At 37.5% G+C, this 18,606-nt stretch overlaps 1 protein-coding gene across 12 annotated transcripts in view; it reads left to right on the plus strand.

The window, feature by feature from the left end:
• Nucleotides 1–18,606, plus strand: part of BPTF (bromodomain PHD finger transcription factor) — a 128,428-nt gene that overhangs the window by 27,538 nt on the left and 82,284 nt on the right. For all 12 annotated transcript variants that reach the window (XM_064495648.1, XM_064495645.1, XM_064495650.1 and 9 more), the window contains exons 2-4: nt 5,359–6,181; nt 12,666–12,889; nt 18,275–18,478. In XM_064495648.1, the coding sequence (XP_064351718.1) occupies nt 5,359–6,181; nt 12,666–12,889; nt 18,275–18,478 (1,251 nt within the window). The remainder of the gene's footprint in view (nt 1–5,358; nt 6,182–12,665; nt 12,890–18,274; nt 18,479–18,606) is intronic.

Below are 18,606 nucleotides of genomic sequence, written 5' to 3' on the forward strand. Positions count from 1 at the left end.
GTAACTGAAATTGGTGAATTTCATCTGTGATGTATTAATTTTTACTCAGCTGGATCTCAGAGGGATGACCTTTCTAAGTTCTGGGGTAGTGGTTCTCAAACTATGGGATGGGCCTCAGACCAGCCCAGTTACCATCACATGGGAATTCTTAGAAATGCAAATTGAGACTCTGTCCTAGACCTGTTGAATCAGAAACTATTTTAATTTTATTTTTTTTTAATTTGGGGTGGGAGTAATTAGGTTTACGTATTTATTTATTTTTGGTGGAGGTACTGGGGATTGAACCCAGGACCTTGTATATGCTATTAAGTATGTGCTCTACCACTTGAGCTATACCCTCCCCCCCATCAGAAGCTATTTTAATCAGAGTCAGCTCTCCAGTTTGAGGACCACTGTCCTAGGACTTCTCTCACTGTAGTCCTGTTTAATTACATAGTGAAGAGTGAAAACGCATTTCTGACATCTAGAAATCATGTAAAGACATCATTTTCTTGTGTAATTGCATGGGTTAGCACTTAAGAACTACTGATTTTTTCAATATTTAAATACCTTACTATGTGCTGCCCACAATTTACAGCAACAAACAGCATAGACAAAACTCTATCCTTAAGGAGATTACATTCTAGTGGTGATATTAACTACTAGTCTGTACACACATACATATCTTCATAAGTAATAGATAAGAACTGTTTTGCATGGTTTCAAATTGTTTATCCTTTTGTAGCAATTTTTGTTTGTTTCTTTCATGTTTTTTTTTAATGATTGATCCATGCCGACATATGGAGCCCTCGACTGCTCTATAGAATTCTATCGATTGAATGTTCCACAATTTAATAATTTCTCTGTTGATGTACATTTTAGTTGTTTTCAGCTTGATTGCTTGCTTTTATAAACAATATTGAATGTCCTGCATATGTATAAGGAAAATTTCTCTAGAGAAGTATTTTTCAAACTTGGGCTGTAACCAGCATGTGTTAAAAGCAGAAAGAGATTGGAATAGGATAGAGGAGAACATATTAGTATAAGGCATATAGTAAGTGTAGCGTTACTATAATCGGAACTATAGTAGTGGCAGAACTTTTGTTTTGGGCACTGTGTGTACTGTATTGAGATATAAGATGTATTTCTTTGGATCATGGGCAAAAAGTTTGCAAACTGCTCTCTCAGGGTTATATGCACAATCTTAACCTGACTCTTACTGAACTGCTCTCCAGAGTGGTGGTACCAGTTTACAGTCCCACTGATTGCTATACTGGTGTTTCTGTTGTTCTCCACTTTAAAAGTTTGTTTGGATAGACCTTTAAATTTTTGTCCATTGATGAGTATGAAACAGTATGTCATTGTGGTTTTACTCTGCTTTCTCCTGATAACAAGTGAGGTTGACATTAATCCTTTTTTTTTTTTTTAAAATACAGGAAAATTAATATAATCTATCTGTTAGATATTAGATTAGTGTTGAAAATGGTAATAAGCGTAATCCTCAGTGGCATAATATGAATAGTTGAAATGAGTTGGCTTGCTAGTACTAATGATTGACAGTTGAGGCGCTTAAGAGGTTTAATTTTATGAGCTTTCTCTTTATACACTATAATCTATGCTCAGTAAACTGAGCATACTGAATCTTTCAGTTTGGCATAGTCACCTTTTATTTGTATTCATACAAAACCACTGTAGCCATTACTTGCAGCATCATTTTATTGATTTGAATATTAGTATTATATGTTTGTATAGATACCTGCCCAATATTTTTCTTTTAAAATATTATAATAAAAATATGTATGTGATATTTTAAAATATAAAAAAGTAAGAAAAAAAATTAGTCTCTCTTATTTTGCTTTCCCCCATTTCTCCTCCCCAGGAGCAACTATTTTAAAAAGATTCTTGTGTGACCTCTTAGACATATATAATTCATGTATATATGCCACCTTTTTCTTTTTTGTTTCTAATTTCTCACATGACGTTCTGTTTCTAATTTCTCACATGACGTTCTGTTCATTGTTCTGTAGCTAGCTTTTTCCTTCACTTAATAATGTATCTTAAAGATTTTTACCTTGTTCTTTTCAACTGCTACATTTGATTCCATTGTGTAGATGTGTCATAATTTGTGATTCATTTAAGTATTGATATATATTTAGGTTAAAAAGAAAAAAACCCACAAAATACACACAGAACTTCAGCTTGTGTAAACTGTTGCATTAGATATTTTTGTATTTACTCAAATGGACGTGTCTGTATATCTGTAGGATAACTTCCAGGAGGTAGAAAAGCTGGCTCAGAGGAATATGCATTCAGATAGATTTTTGCCAGGTTGCCTTCTTAAAAATTGAACCAATTCAGACCCTCCCAATAATGCTTCAGAGTAAACTTAACAATATTTAATGTTAACTTTCAGAAGTGCTCACATTGTTTAGTATGTATATAGTCGAGTTTGAGTAGAAGCTATTTTGTGGTTTCCAGCTAGAGAATATACAATGTAGAATTTATGGATCTTTTCTGCCTTTCTTCCTTTTACCTCTAAAACTAACAGAAAGCTAATAGACTTTAGCTTAATATAAAGCTAAATGAACTGTTAAAAATCAGAATAATATGATGATTATCCAAAATCTTTCAGAATCTATAGAAGCTGATACTTTAAAATTAGACATTAAACTAATTTAGGCAATATTTCTGTTACTACCTTACAAAAGAGTAATATCAGCACTTTCCTCAACATTAACTGTTCTCATTGATAGTCTTTAAAGAGCAGTTTACTGAGTTTCTCAGTAGAAAAAGCTTATATATAGTATCATATACTATTTTAATCAGTACTCTTTTATTTGCAAGTGACAGAAAACCAACATACTCACTTAAGCAAAAAGGGAATGGCTTTTGGGATTTGTGACTGGGAAATCTGAAGGACAGGTTCCGCCGGTACTCACTCGTGATTTACCAGTATTTACCTCCCACTTCTGCCTCTTGTCCTTATTCCTTTCTCCCACGAGGGAGGTGAAGGTAGGTTAGCCACAGAGAGCTTTTGGCCATCCTCATGGAAAGAGAGTGCTTCACAGCACTTCTCACTCAGCATGTGAATCTAAAATCCCAGGCTAGACTCTTGCTGACCTGCCCTGGGTCATGTCTCCACACCAGTGATTAGGAGACAGAATACAGTGATTGGGGGCCCATTAGAATCTCATAGTGTAGGGGAAGGGTAATTCTCTAAAGGGAATGATGCTGGCAAGTGCTTATAATAGAAGAAACATGCCAAATCTTTCTTTGGCGTAAGTGTTGGGTGTTCAGCTGGGGAGATGGAATAGATACCATCGAAAGGTAGATTACAAGGTAACAGATGGTTCAAAGAAGACTACCAGAACTCAGAAGAGTTCGTGGGAGTTAGAATAATCTTTTGGAGGAGATGGTACCAGAGTTAAATCTTAAGGTGATGGTGATGTATTCCATATCAGTTGCTTTCTTTCTTTATAAGGTCACTTTTATCCATCTTTTTCTTTGTTTAGCGGCCAGACTCTGAATCCACGTCTCTATCTTCTAGGTAATTGCAGAAGATGCCCTGTCTGGTCTGTTTCCCCTGTCCAATTCATTGTATACACTGAAGCCAGAGAAGTCTTTCTGGAACATTCTTCTCATATCCCTGCCCTGCTCAGAAAACCTGTAACAACCTTCATTACTGCCAGAATAAAGTGCTGTACAAGGGCCTACACCTAACATTTAAGGATCGCTGCATTCTGATCCTAGAACTACTTTTCCAACCTTTCCTTTTGTAATCCTTTACTTGGACTCTGACAGCGTTTTGCATAAACAGCTAAGAGGAACATGGGGGCTATTTCTGTAAGCAGGTTTGTCTGCAGGTTTAGTGACTTGTGTTTCTTCTGTCTTGTTTGAGGATAGTATTCCTCTAAGTTCAGTCTTCCCTTTTACTCCTTCTCTGCCTTCTTTCATTTTTACTTATGCGGATGAGACCCAGATAATTTCCAGAAGACAGTGAAATGGACTGGATTATCCATCACGATGCTTACTACTGGCGTGGTGATTCTGTGATTTAATTGAATTTATGAAAACTGCATCTGTGTAGATGGAAATTTGCTGAAATGGAGGTTTCTTTCTTACTGTAAAGACTCACAGGCAAAGTCTGGCCCAGAGTGATCCCTTGGGCTTTTTCTACAGAAAGTAATGGATATAGTCTTATTTGGAAAAATCTTCTTTCCAATGAATGAATATTGGCGGTGCATTGTATAAATTAAAAGATCTTGACTTTTATGTTCTTCAGCATACTTTCTTCTCCTGGTGCCATGTTCCCTTTTAGTTTGCTAGAGGGGAGAAGGGTGCAAGAATCTGGGAGGGAGGAGGCAGTTAAGAGTCACCAGTAACCCCAAATCATGGTTAATTAAACTTAATTGTACAAAAATGAATTATATGTTAATCTCACTAAAATTAATTCTGATGTTTTAAAAATACATTTCCTATTCTGTAAACATCATTGGAAAGTATAATAATGCAGGCATAGCAGTTTAGGAGAAACTTGTTTCTTTCAACTAGTGTTCTCATTAAAATACCTCATAGACTTGTTCAGAGGATTAAGTGAGATCTGCATGCTTGTTACAGACTAAGCTCTCAAGTGCTGTGTATTGAAACATTTACATACATACTTGCGTATACCTGGCCTGAACATCACACCTCGTAAATTGTCAAACAGCCATCTACTGTTGCCTAATTTACAGCTAAAAATTATAATCTGTTGTCTGTTTCCTGGGTGAGCCTCACCCCCAACCCCACGCCCCTTTGCCTCCCAGTATTGAAACTCTACTTACCTCTCCCTCCTTTCTGCCTCAGCCCCAGCCTTGCGCTCCACTGCGGAACTCCCCAGCACAGGGCTCTCAGGAGGCGCTTCTGGCAGAGGCCGGGGCTGCTGCACCGGAGGACTTCCCGTCTGTTTGGTTGTCGAGAGCCGTTTCTGTAGTGCAGCTGACGTGGTGTGAGATCTGTTACCCTGTCCTCTTCCATGGACATGTTTTTTCTCATTTATGTTCTTGTCAGATCTTTCACAAATCACGGTTATTTCTTAATCATGGTTACCTGTAAACCAGTTAGCCCCTCTAGGTAACTGAGAGCTGATTATAATTACAGTTTTTGAACTTCTAGTTTGGGATGTAATGGAGAACCTTTGAATTTAGATTTTTTTTATAGACTTAACAATTAGAGCTAAATCACTGCTTCTTGATATTATTTTAACTTGTCAGTATTAGAAAAATAGAAATATACTTCTCTCTTTTTTTGAAGTGTATGTCCAAATGGGAGAAACTAGAAAACCCCTAGTTGGCAGAACTGATGTACTGATTTGTAATTATACTATTATTTTATTTACAGGTAGGCGAAAACCAAGAGTACATCGGCCTCGTTCTCCAATATTGGAAGAAAAAGACATCCCGCCCCTTGAATTTCCCAAGTCCTCTGAGGATTTAATGGTGCCTAACGAGCATATAATGAATGTCATTGCCATTTATGAGGTACTGCGGAACTTTGGCACTGTTTTAAGGTTGTCTCCCTTTCGCTTTGAGGACTTCTGTGCAGCTCTGGTGAGTCAGGAGCAGTGCACACTGATGGCAGAGATGCACGTCGTGCTTCTGAAAGCAGTTTTGCGTGAAGAAGACACTTCCAATACTACCTTCGGACCTGCTGATCTGAAAGACAGCGTGAACTCCACGCTGTACTTCATCGATGGGATGACGTGGCCAGAGGTGCTGCGCGTGTACTGTGAGAGTGACAAGGAGTACCACCACGTCCTTCCTTACCAGGAAGCCGAGGACTATCCGTATGGACCAGTGGAGAACAAAATCAAAGTTCTGCAGTTCTTAGTCGATCAGTTTCTCACCACGAATATTGCTCGTGAGGAGCTGATGTCTGAAGGGGTGATCCAGTATGACGACCACTGTCGGGTCTGTCACAAACTCGGGGACTTGCTCTGCTGTGAGACCTGTTCGGCGGTGTACCACCTGGAGTGTGTGAAGCCGCCTCTGGAGGAGGTGCCAGAGGACGAGTGGCAGTGTGAGGTCTGCGTGGCACATAAGGTGCCTGGTGTGACTGACTGTGTTGCTGAAATCCAAAAAAACAAACCATATATTCGACATGAACCTATTGGGTATGACAGAAGTCGGAGGAAATACTGGTTCTTAAACCGAAGACTCATAATGTAAGTAAATCTGGGCTTGATTTTTATGTGTTTAAAATTAAGCCAGCTTCCTTCAAGACTGCTGTAGAGAAGCTATGCTGCTGATGTGATATAAAACTTTGTGATCTAATAATGAGCTCAGTAGTTAAATAATTTCCAACTTGAAGGAGTATGTACGACTAAAACAGTTTTTAAAATTGTAAAGAAAGAAGGGTGTATGAAAATAAAGGAAAATACGCACCATTGTATGCAGTGCCCAGGACGGAAAATAGTGTGCCGCTGGGTGCAGTGCCGCTGCCACGGTGGGCCTTCCTCGGCGGGTTCCCTGCAGCCCACCCGGGGTCATCTCCTTCCTGACTGTGGCGTTAGGGTTTTCTTGCTTCTCTTTAGTTTTACTGTATCTGTATGTAAAATGGAGCAGCAAGAACAAACCAGCTGTGTAAGGAGAGGTCAGTGCTGCCATTACTGGCCGCAGTCTCCCAGGAGAAGGTGAGCCCAGCAGACTCTTGGTCCTAGTCTGGCTTGTGCTTTCCTGAGAATTTTCAAAAGATTCTTCCAGGCAGGTCAGTGGGAAGGTCAGGAGGAAATGTGGGAAGGCAGAGGGCTTACCTCACTCAGGGTGTCGAGCAGGGTTGGTTTTGGAAATCTTGTAGAGATGTGGTCAGAGGGAGTGAGCTACTTTGTATTTTCAGCTTCTAAAGTTTTGTGACATTTTGACTGTTTTTCTTTTCTTTGTAAAGTCAAATATAAAACTTTAAATATGATTGCTAGTGATAGCTGTTCCTTGTCAGTAATTTCAGTAAATCTGAAACATTTTACCTCTTTGTAAAAGATGGATGAAAATAGTTTCTGTTTAAGTGCCCCCTTGTGGTAGATGATATGTGGAATCCCTGCGAAAGTTTTGAAACTATGTAAATTGCTCAGTTGACATTTGTGTGGAGATTTGATACATCCTCTCCCTGGAAGCCCAGAAGCTTAAAATGTTGAATCAGTGGACCTGTTGCCCAAGGACGGAGGAGCGTGTCTAAAACAAGTCTGTGGCAGTGAATACTTTTTAATTGTAATAGTAGTTATTTATAGAAATTCAGTTTTCCTATTATTGCTTTTATTTGTTTAATACTCACTTAAAATATGTTATTTGTACAGGTTAGTGAATAAAAGAAAACTCATTCTTACACAAGAGTTTGTGGTCTACCTGAGGAGCCGAGATACTGAGCAGTTTAGAGATCAGTTTCAGTCCAGTATATTTTGTTTTGTTTTGTTTTGTTTTGTTTTTTGCAGAGGGAGGTAGTTAGGTTTACTTATTTATTTATTTTTTAGAGGAAGTACTGGGGATTGAACTGGGGATTGGACCTTGTGTATGCTAAGCATGTGTTCTACCACTTAAGCTATACCCTCCCCCCTCAGCCTAGTATATAAAAGGGCCGGTCTTTCTTAAATATTGCTTTCATCCTGTCAGTCCTTTGCTCTGAAATTGGGACTTCTAGTAAAATAGACATTTCCAAATTAGATCAGCACCTTTTCTTGTCACTGTCCATTCTGAATAAAATTACCTTGAGCACAGCATTTTAAAACTCTGCATTTTTTCATTTTCCAGAAGAGCTGATGTATACTTTTTAGCCTATACAACTTCCCAGCCACACCTCCTCATTCTAGCTGTAAGCCGCCTATTTACTTGCTGGCTTAGCTGCCATCAGACTTAAATCTGTAACCCTTGTGCCCATCTCCAGCCTGTGTATCCAGCAGCCTCCTGGACGTGTCCTCATAGCATGCATCTCAAATACAGCAAATACAACATGTCTAAGACTGAACTCATCACTTGCCCCCATTACCTCCCCTTCATTCAATGTTCCCATCTTAGTAAATAAGATCACCATCGTAAGATGGTGCTGAAGCTAGAAACCTGGGAGTATACTGTTTGTTATACTTTTTAATTACCTCTTAAATATTGAGTCCGTTTCCTTCCGTTCTCACTGTCCACATCATCTCGATTAGACTAGTTTAATAGTCTCCAAACTGATCTGTATATAACTTTCCATTTCCCAATTTTGTTTCCCCTAAGTTGAAAAACCTTTTAATTACATACTTCTGTTTGCTCTTAGCAGAAGGTTAACAGGTCCCTAACTTTGTATATTTAATTTTTTTTGCTTCCTACAACCCACAACAAAATAAAAAAGCAAACTAGAATACCCAGAAACCTTTCAGCCAGCTTAACCTATTTATGCTGTTTCCTAGGGCTTTTCCCCTGAATTTCCCTCCCTGTTGCACCCTGAAACACTTTTTTTTAAAACACCCAGCCCACTTGTAACTACTTGTTTTAATGTAAATATCACCAGCTTCATAAGATGAGGAAAACAGCAGCAACCCTGTATATTGCACCCACTGGGTGCTGTCAGTGCGTTAAGCACTTTTCATACTTTAACTTGCTTATTCCTCACAACAGCATTTTGATATAAGTACTGTCATCCCATTTTTCAAATGGAAAAGTTGAGGCATAGAGAGGTTAAGTAAGTTATCCAGTATCACACAACTAGGAAGAGGCAGAATCAAGATTCAGTCGCAGGCATCCTGGTTCCATAGTGTGTGCTTTTAACTGAACTCTGGCTGCCTGACCGAGTTTTTTGTCTTTAATCTCTGACTCTCAAGCTGCATTAGTTTCCTGTGGCTGCTGTAACAGAGTGAGAAATTAATTTTCTCACAGTTCCGGAGGCTAGAAGTCTAAAATCAAGATGTCAGTAGGGTCATGCTCCCTCTAAAGGCTCTAGGAGAGAATTCTTTTCTTGCCTTTTCCAGCCTCCAGTGCCCCAAGAGTTCCTTGGCTTGTTGGCAGCTTAGTTCCAATCTCTGCCGACCTCTGTCTCCTCAGGGTAGTCTGTCTTGGCATTTTCTGATGAGTGCCTCAAAATTCTTCCAGCCTTTCCCCAGTACCCAATTCCAAAGCCACTTCTACGTTTTTCGGTATTTGTTTTAGAGCACTTCATTTCCCAGTATCAAAATCTGTATCAGTTTCCTGGGGCTGCCATAACAAACTGTTTTAAATTATTCAGTTTATGGACAACAGGAATTTATTCTGTCATGATTCTGGAGGCTCAGTTCCATGCCTGCCTCCTAGCTTCTTGGTGTTTCTTGGCTTATGGACAGGAACATCACTCTAAACTCTGCTACTGTCTTTACATCACCTTCTTCACGGGTTTCTTTAAATCCTCTCCTCCTCTTATAAGGACAGCAGCCATTTGATTTAGGGCTTGCCCTAAATCCAGAATGATTTCATCTCAAGATCCTAAGCTAATTACACCTGCAAAATCCGTTTCCAAATAAGGTTACATTGTAAGGTTTCAGGTGAACATACGTTTTGGTGGGACACTATTCAGCCCACTACCCTTGCGTTCCTTCCTCTTAGTTTCTGTGAATTTGTTTAGAAACGAAACTCAAAACTTACTGTTAGTCATTAACCTCTTACTTATCTTGCCTCGGTAAAAGCTAAACAAACTTTAAAATGCAGGCATATAATCTATAAGTTTGCTCTTAATTGTATTTTTGGCAAACATTTTCGTTTCAACCTATCCTCCCCTGCCACCCAGTGGGCTCCTTGAGCTGCTCCATGACTTTCGAGAAGCCGGCCAGTTGGGGTGTGCAGAAAGAACACTGTAGGCATTGTTGGGGCAGAGCTTCTGGAGAGTCCACATTCTAACTCCAAAACCGAGTACACATACACATCAGTGTTTATTTGTATAGGAAAGCTGTTGTCACTTTTACAGTTTTTATGACAATAATCTTGGTTATATAAACTGTGTGAATGTGCCCAAGTATATCAATATTAAAGGAACTTTTCTTTGAAAGCATTAACAGCTACTATTCACTCAGTTTTGCTACTTTATGCTTTTAATGAATTTATCCTTCTGCAGCTACAAGAAGAAAAAAAATTGTCAGTGTTGAGTATTATCTTTGATGAACAGAATAAAAAATAATTGTATAACATCACATTTTCAGAGGGACACTGACAAACTGTACATCTGGGCAAAAATACCAGGGCAGTGAAGACTGGAAAACATGCTGTAAGAGGAGTGATTGAAGTATCTGAGCATGTTTGGACTGAAAAGAAAAAACAGAGTAAAATTATAGATGTTGTGAAAGATTTGAAGAACTGTGTGTGGAGGAGGTGTTAGGTTTATTTCACAGAAATCTAGCAGGCAGAACAAGGACTGATTGGTGAAAACATTAGGTTTGTGTAATCTCGTTTAAAGGGAAGACTTTCTGAAAGACCAATTCCAGTCTCGAATGGACTGTCACCATATAAAGTTGTGAATTCTCTGTCAAGATGTAAAATTGTGTTCTCTGTTAAGATGGAAATTCTGTGGATGCCAGTACAGACTAAGTTAGTCAGTTGTTAGAGACCCTTTCTGTAGTCTGTGAGTTGCTTGTCCGTTTAATTAAATTTGTTCCCGTAACGTCTCATTTTCGTGCTGAAATCTTATGCTTATAAATTGTTTCTACCCCAAAAAATGTTTTTATGTAGAATATTTTTCTTGTTCCATTGAGATTTGTAGATATTTCTGAATAAAGAGGGAAAACCAAACAGTTAAAGAAATAATTCAGTATCTTTGTAACAAGGGAAATCCTTAAGATTGATATCTTAGAAAATAAAGAATTAGGCTGTCCTGTAATTCTTATGCTTGGTCAAAGCTCACTGTGTGCTTTGAGGGGGTAATTAGATTGATTGATTGATTGATTAATGGAGGTGCTGGGGATTGAACCCGGGACCTTGTGTGTGCTAAGCATGTACTCTACCACTGAGCCACTGAGCTATACCCTCCCCCTTGTACTTTCTGATTTGATATTGCCACTTAGATTTTTGTTATGGTATTACCCTTGGAAAGCTTTTTATTCTTTTTGATTAAAGGAGTCTGACATCTTTAACATTTTAAGTTGGAATAGGGCCACTGTCATCACTCAATGATAAGAAGTCAGTAGAAATACCCATTGTAGGGTGAAATCTCCAGCAGCTTAAAAAAATGACTTTCAGAAATTTTTGTAAAAAGCTTCTAACAGAGGAGTATACTAATCTCATGTCAATGATGCCTTCTTCAAAGAGCAGAGCTAGATAACAGGGACCCTTTATTAATCTTTTTTTTCCAACTTTAAAACTTTTGATGATTTTGCTAGCCTTTTATTTACCATGATTTAATATATCCCTTCTTTCTTCAGAGTTATTGAATGACTCATTCCTGGAATTCTGTGAAGTTTTAATTGATTTACTACCCTTCTAGTAATAGTAATATTTTCTATTTATTGATCACTAATGACGTGCCCAGGCACTATGATAGATGCCTCATTATGATCCCTTTACTTACCTTATAATAGCTTGCATTGGCTCTGAAGACAGGTACTATTACCCCATTTTATCTGTTCGGTAAACTCAAGGCACTCTATTTGAACAACCTCTAGTTATTTTGATTTCCTAGCCCACAGCAGCTTAGGAGAAAATACTGTGCTCATCGTCATGGAAGAGAGGAGTGAGTGCAGCGGCAAAGAGGGATATCTAAAAGCATGACACACAGTTAGGTGAATAAAATGACTCAGAGGCTCAGAGAGGTTGTGTCTTGTCCACGTTCACGTATCTTGTCAGTGACCTTGCCTGTTTAAAGCCAGACCTTTCTTAAAGCTCTGTTCTTTCAGCGCCTTGCGCTTGCCTTTGAGTAGACAGGAAAGTTAGACTCTTTCTTGTCAGATACCTCATACACACTCCTGAATTCTTTTTGAGAGAGAGAACTGCCGACACTAGTGTTTCTAAGTCTGGTCCTAGACGTTAACTTGCCTTGTGTTAGAAGCGACCACCCTGTTGCAGTCTCCACCTCCATTACTAGTGAGTGGCGTCTTCAGAGAGATTTAAGCAGGAAAGGAAGCCGCTCCTCTCTCCAGTTTGAGCTTTATTGTCTGTAAGGCAAGATGAGAGATGAGACATTGTCACTTGTTTGAGATGACTCAAGGACCAGAATTTAGCAGAACGTTTACACCATTTTGATGGAAATGTTTCTAAACTGTATTGTAATGTGGCCCTGCCACATACTGAGCATAGTTTAAATATTTCTGGTTAAAAATCTTGCTCATCATATTGTTACAGTGATGATCTTAAAATTGATTGAAGTGTAACCAATACTGTCCTGCACCATGTACTCACATGCCCTGAATTTTAAGGTCCTTTTTCTGTGTGTCATGTTTTTAGATATCCTTCTTTGCTGCTCTACTCATTCATCTCTTCCCACGACTATAAGCACATTATTTTTATCCTAAGCTGCTTTGGGCTAGGAATTCAAAATAATTAGAGGTTGTTCAAATAAAGAATACCTTGAGTTTGAATGAGACTTGAGGGCATCTCTTGTGAGCAAATATATTGAGCTTTAGTGCACAACCTTTGAGTTAACGTATTTTAACTTTCACTGGATAAATTCGGTTGTCAGTGCCGTTACATCTAACGTAGAAAGTGCTTTTTGCTCTTTTTAAACAGAGAAGAAGATACAGAAAATGAAAATGAAAAGAAAATTTGGTACTACAGCACAAAGGTCCAGCTTGCAGAATTAATTGACTGTCTAGACAAAGAATACTGGGAAGCAGAACTCTGCAAAATTCTAGAAGAAATGCGTGAAGAAATTCACCGGCACATGGACATAACTGAAGACCTGACCAATAAGGCTCGGGGCAGTAACAAATCATTTCTGGCGGCAGCTAATGGTGAGAGGGAAATTTCCTCATTTTACTTTTTGTTAAATTTGAAGTAAACTCCTGGTATGAAAACACTGCAGAATTTGAAGATACATTAAAAATGATGAATATTTTGCTTTAATTCTCTGTATTTCATATTCCCAAGAGAACTTTGTTCATCCTGACATAAATGAGGGATCCTGTGCGTTTTAGTGTTTTGTATCTTTCCTTGGTCATTACTGATATTTCCCAATTTATTTGTTTCTTTAATTCAAGTGTTTTATTAACTCTTTTGGGGAGTCCTATTTTTATTTATGAGACCTGGTATTCTTTTAAAATGTACTCTTTGTTTTCTTTTTTTCTAGTAAGCTTTTAATTTTAGAGTAATTCTAGACTTACAGAAAAGTTGCTAAGATGGTTCAGAGGGTTTCATATACCCTGTTATCAACATCTTACATTAGTGTGGTATATTTGTCATAACTAATGAATCAAGGTTGATATATTGTAATAAGTTCATACTTTATTCAGATTTCCTCAGTTTTTGTCTAATGTCCTTTTCCTGTCCCATGATTGCATCTGGGACACCACATTATATTTAGTCCTCGTGTCTCTTTAGGTTCCTCCTGAATGTCACGAGTTCTCAGACTTTCCTTATTATTTGATGACCTTGACAAGTTTTGAGGAGTGCTGGTCGGGTATTGAGTAGAATGCCCTCAAGGTGGATTTGTCTCATGTTCTTCTCATAGTTAGCCGGGGGTTATGAATTTTGGGGGAAAAGACCACAGAGGTGAAATGCCAGTCTCATCATCTTATCAAGAGTACCTACTATCAACATGATTTATCATTGCTGATGTTAACCTTCATCCTCTGGTTGAGGCAGTGTCTGTCAGGTTACTCGACTGTAAAATTATTCTTCCCATCCATCCTGTGCTTTGGGAGAAAGTCACTACACATGGCCCACACTTAGGGCGGAGGGGTTATGCTCCACCTCAAGGGAGCAGTTATCTACATACATTATTTGGGATGTTTCTGCACAGGCGATTTGTCTATTCTTCATTTATTTATTCAGTCATTTACATCAGGATGGACTCATGGATATATTTTTTATACTTTGGGTTGTATTTCAATTACTACCTTATTTTGTTGCTCAACATTTTGCTTTTTAAAAATTCTTTGCTTTTAACAGATAATAAATGCCTATGTACAAAAGGTTATAACTGGAAAAGTCTCTTTTCCAGAGACAGAGATTAATGCCATTTTAAAAAATCCTGCCAGACATACGCTATGCAGGTTTAGTAAGTATCACATGGGTTTTCTAATAGTGCCTTAGACTTAATATAGGTAAAATGACTAGGTAGCACTCTGAAAGTACTCTTTAACTGCATGGTCCTGCTCTTTTACATATATTCTCTGCTCTGCATATAATCCTATTTTTCCCATTCTCCATTTGCTAAAAAATTTCCCCATTCTCTATTTGCTTAAAATGGAATGTTTACATTTAATAAGTATATTTAGTTCAGCTGTATCCAAGCTTGTTCTCATACATACTGCATCAATTTTCTCTCAAATTCATGATTATTTTTGGAGAACGATATGCTGTCATTTACAAATACTGGTGCACACAAATATACTTTGTCTTCAGAAACTAGCAGACTTAGTTACCAAGGACTATGTTTATTCATATCTGATCATTGGAAGTACTTTTCTATTAGATCTGGGGGTTTTTTTTCATCAGGTAAGTGTTACTCATCAGAATTCTTTGGGGAGGTTGTTAATTGCAGTCATATGATCCCTTTCTCACTCCCTTCCATACTATAGATCAAATAATAGAAAGTTTTATAAGTTTCAGTCAGGTTACTTCCCCTCTTAATTTCTTTTCATGAATCATGGTGTTAAAACTGACAAATCCCTTTTTGCTCTCTTGCATTCTCAGCTTTTAGTGCAATAGTAAAGAACCACGTGGTCCCCTCAAAAGCAATGTGAAGTTGTTTTTATCAAGTGTGTTGAATTAGAATTTCTAGAGTGAGCTCGTCTGTGTATAAAATTGTAAAATTAGTTAAGCGTTTTATAATAATGGAAGCTAGCAGAGAGAGCTCTGAGTGTTAGGACACAATATGTTCTTAGAGCCAGGGTTAGGCCACGGTTTGTGTGCAGCTACCCTCTTAATAAAACTAGAATTAATTTAAATAAGGTAAACTGCACCTTGGATTTAACAGTGAGATCTAAACAAAGAGTGACATTTTTCTTCTTTTTTTCCTTTTTTTCTTTTTTCTTCCCCCTACCCCCTCTTTTTTTGTAAGGTGCAACCAACGTGGTACTAGAGGAGGAGGGATTCACAAGAATTGAAAATTGATGGGGAAGAGAAGGGGAAACTAACATTTTTGAGTACCTTCTGTGGGCCAGGTGTTCACCTAGGTGTTTTACAAGCCTTTAATCCTCTCAGCAACTTTCTAAGGAATGTATTGGCGATGAATTAAACATTCAGATAGAGGGATTCCCCCCATTAAAACACTGGTTTGCCACCGTTACTTTTATTTGCTCTCTCTAGCAACCAAAATCTTGGCTATGATAGTCAGTTTAGGAGCATCCAGCCCAGGTAAATACCCAAAATAATATCTAGTGGTATTGTTTAACTTGGAATTTTGTGAGATTGAAAAAAAAAAAAAAAAGCCACTGGGCTTCTGAAATAGCCAAGAATAATTTGTGGTATCATAACATTGATTTCAGAATCACAGCTCATCCTTACGACTTGACATTTTTAACTTCTCAAATAGTATAAATCCTTTGAGATGTTTAGCCCTCTGGCTTTTATATACATATATGTCCACTTGAGGGGAGTTTAATTCTGTTTTTGATAGTTGAATTTTTCTTTTCTGTTTTTTCCTACTATTTCACAAAAAAATCTCCAGACTTACAGACGGCTGAAAGAATTATACAGTAAACACCCATAAGCCCATCATCTGGATTCTACAGTTTATTATATATTTGTAACTATAAATAGTTTATTGTGTTTATTTTGTCATATACCCTTTTGGTGATTTTGTTTTATAATGCTTTATTTTGCTTCTTTGAAGGAAGTTTATTTTTGGAATAAACTTTTCTAAGAGGAGATAGTTTTTAAAATCTGATAGGTTATTTCTTTCTGTATAGTTTTGAAATATTCCTGCAACGTATAGGACATACATGTTTATGCATATTTATTGTAGATCCGTTATAACCTAAATTGATTATTTCTTCTTTCATCTTTAATATGTATGTTTTTTCTCTCCCTGACTTTTTTGGTCTGTTTTTCTATGGCTCTGAGTACCATAGTTTTAGAACTGAAAACAAGCACATATAGGCTGATAAATACGTGTGTGCTTGATAGAGTGGTTAACAAGAGAGAATATTTGAAACTGGAACCTTTATAGAAAATCAGAGACCTTTGGTCATTCTACCTGTGTTTTTCATCTAACTTAGGTCATCTAATAATTAGGTTAAAAAAAGAATGTTGTTCAATTCCAGTAAATGACACTAGGGAAATTGAGAGGGATGTAAGAGTTTGGTTGGGAAAAGCTGGCAGTTGAAGATCAGGGTGGAGCTATGTCTGAAAGTAAGAAATAACATGGCTCTAAGAAAAGCAGATAATTGGTACTTATAATTTCTTTTTCTACGTATAAATATCTTTTAAAAAGAGTGACTGAGATGAGATACTTCCATTGATAGGTTTAGTGTACTTAGCAAGAGTAAATGCAGCCAGGGCACACAGGAACTGCAAGCAGTGCGTACAGATAGGTGAGAGGAAATGATGTAAAAAAGGATCCTGGGATGACATGGATGATGAGAAAGACAGAAAATACAACAACTGGAATTCCTCTCTTTGAAATTGTTGCCCTATAGCTGACTTAGATGATCATATAATCATTGGCTTCGAACTCTTAAAGGGATTAGGAATAGAGATGGTGAGAGAGAGTGAGGAATCAACTCCAACCACCTCAAGTGTAATCACTTTACCAGAAAGATCAGTATTTTTCAGTGATGACTTTACAAGGTTCTTCTAATCCTAGCAAACATTCTAGAAACCTGCAATTTAAGAAATATTGATGAAAATGAAAGTAGAGAACATTTAAACAAAGGAAATTTTAAAACCCCAAAAGATGTCTAATGAGTGCATGTCATTGGCATTAAACATGTTTCTTCTTGTTCACAAACACTGTGCTCTAGTTGGTAAATTTATTTTTCATACTACAGCTTAGCAATTCTGAAACTAATTTACTGTGTATAATAGGAGTGACTAAATAAATAGATATATTGTAGATAATGAAAGCAGAACTTCTGTCAGACAGACAAGTTAGAGAATCAACAGAGGAATGCTTGAATGAACCACACAGGTACCACCCTCCCCCGACAGAGAGATGCAGAAATAATATTGATGTGTATATACATGGGTTAGCATCCATGCGTACATTTCCTAGTTCTGTTGATGGAGAGAGTGTAGAAGCAGTGACACCCCTGTTGTAACAAGTACACATAGTGCCCAGATCATAACTTCTAAACATCATTCTCTGATAGGTATCATATCATGATTTAAAAAAAAAAAGAATCAAGGCTCCTTGAGAGGTGGTGGATTGTAGGGCTGGGGCAGGGAAAATACAAGGTGAGTCTGGAGCATCTCGTAGTGCTGGTAAGTAAGAAAATACTGAATCAATGAATGAATGATGTTTAAAGGATACAGGTCTAACCTGGAAAAGCTCTCAATGGCCAAAGCTGGAACAGTTTGAGCAACAAAATAAAAAATGATAGTAATGGACATAACCCAAAGAATATCATTAATATCCAGGAGTCCCTGTGGTCTGCACCAGACTGTAGTATATATTACTCTGCCCAAGTTGAAAGAAGATGAGAGCCCTTAGGGATTGAGTGAGCAGAAACTTACGGGACTGCAGAGAGAAATGTTTCCAAATGCGCCTCTGTTTTCTCTTTTTACAGTGGAGGCCTTAGGGTCAAGTAGCTTGCAGGCTCACATAGCTAATTCAAGTCAGATCTGCACTAGGTCATGCGTCTCTAGGTTTCTGTCACTGTCCCACACTGCCCAGTCTGTGGGTCTGTGTCAACTTACAGTTTTTCTCGTATGGCAGAGGATATAACAGTAATCTCATCAATCTCAGCTTTAAGAGGTAGACTAATTTTTCTTTCTTTCCTTTTTCTTTTAAAAGAAATTAGAGCCTGTAATTAGCATGTATTTTTTAGAAGTGAAGGTAAACAAATTGAGTTTTCTAAACATCGGAATTTTATTGATAATCTTGACCCTTATTTCATAGTTCTAATGCTTTTAACAAATTTAACTTTAATAACTTCTATTAAAACTCTTAAGTGGCATTTGTAATACTTTTATATTTGGTATATATGGAAACAAAATGTTTTATTTTATTGTAGAAGAAATTTTGGAATCCATAAGAGCAAAAAAGGGAGACATTGATATTGTTAGAAGCCCAGAAGAAATAGAAAAGGACAAGAATGAGACTGAAATTAACTCCAAAGACACTGAGAAAAGCAGAGAGGAGTTTGAAGACCAGTCCCTTGAAAAAGACAATGATGACAAAACAGCAGATGACGATCCTGAGCAAGGAAAATCTGAGGGTAAAAGCATTACTTGGTTAAAAAGAAATATTTCATCAGTGTTATGAAATCTCCAGTTTTGCTTGCAAAATGAAAATGAATCTTTTTTATTATAAACAGCTATTTAATTTTACATTTCCTCCTTATAG

This window comes from Camelus dromedarius, chromosome 16 (genome assembly GCF_036321535.1).
Source record: "Camelus dromedarius isolate mCamDro1 chromosome 16, mCamDro1.pat, whole genome shotgun sequence".
NCBI classification, from domain to species: Eukaryota; Metazoa; Chordata; class Mammalia; order Artiodactyla; family Camelidae; genus Camelus; species Camelus dromedarius.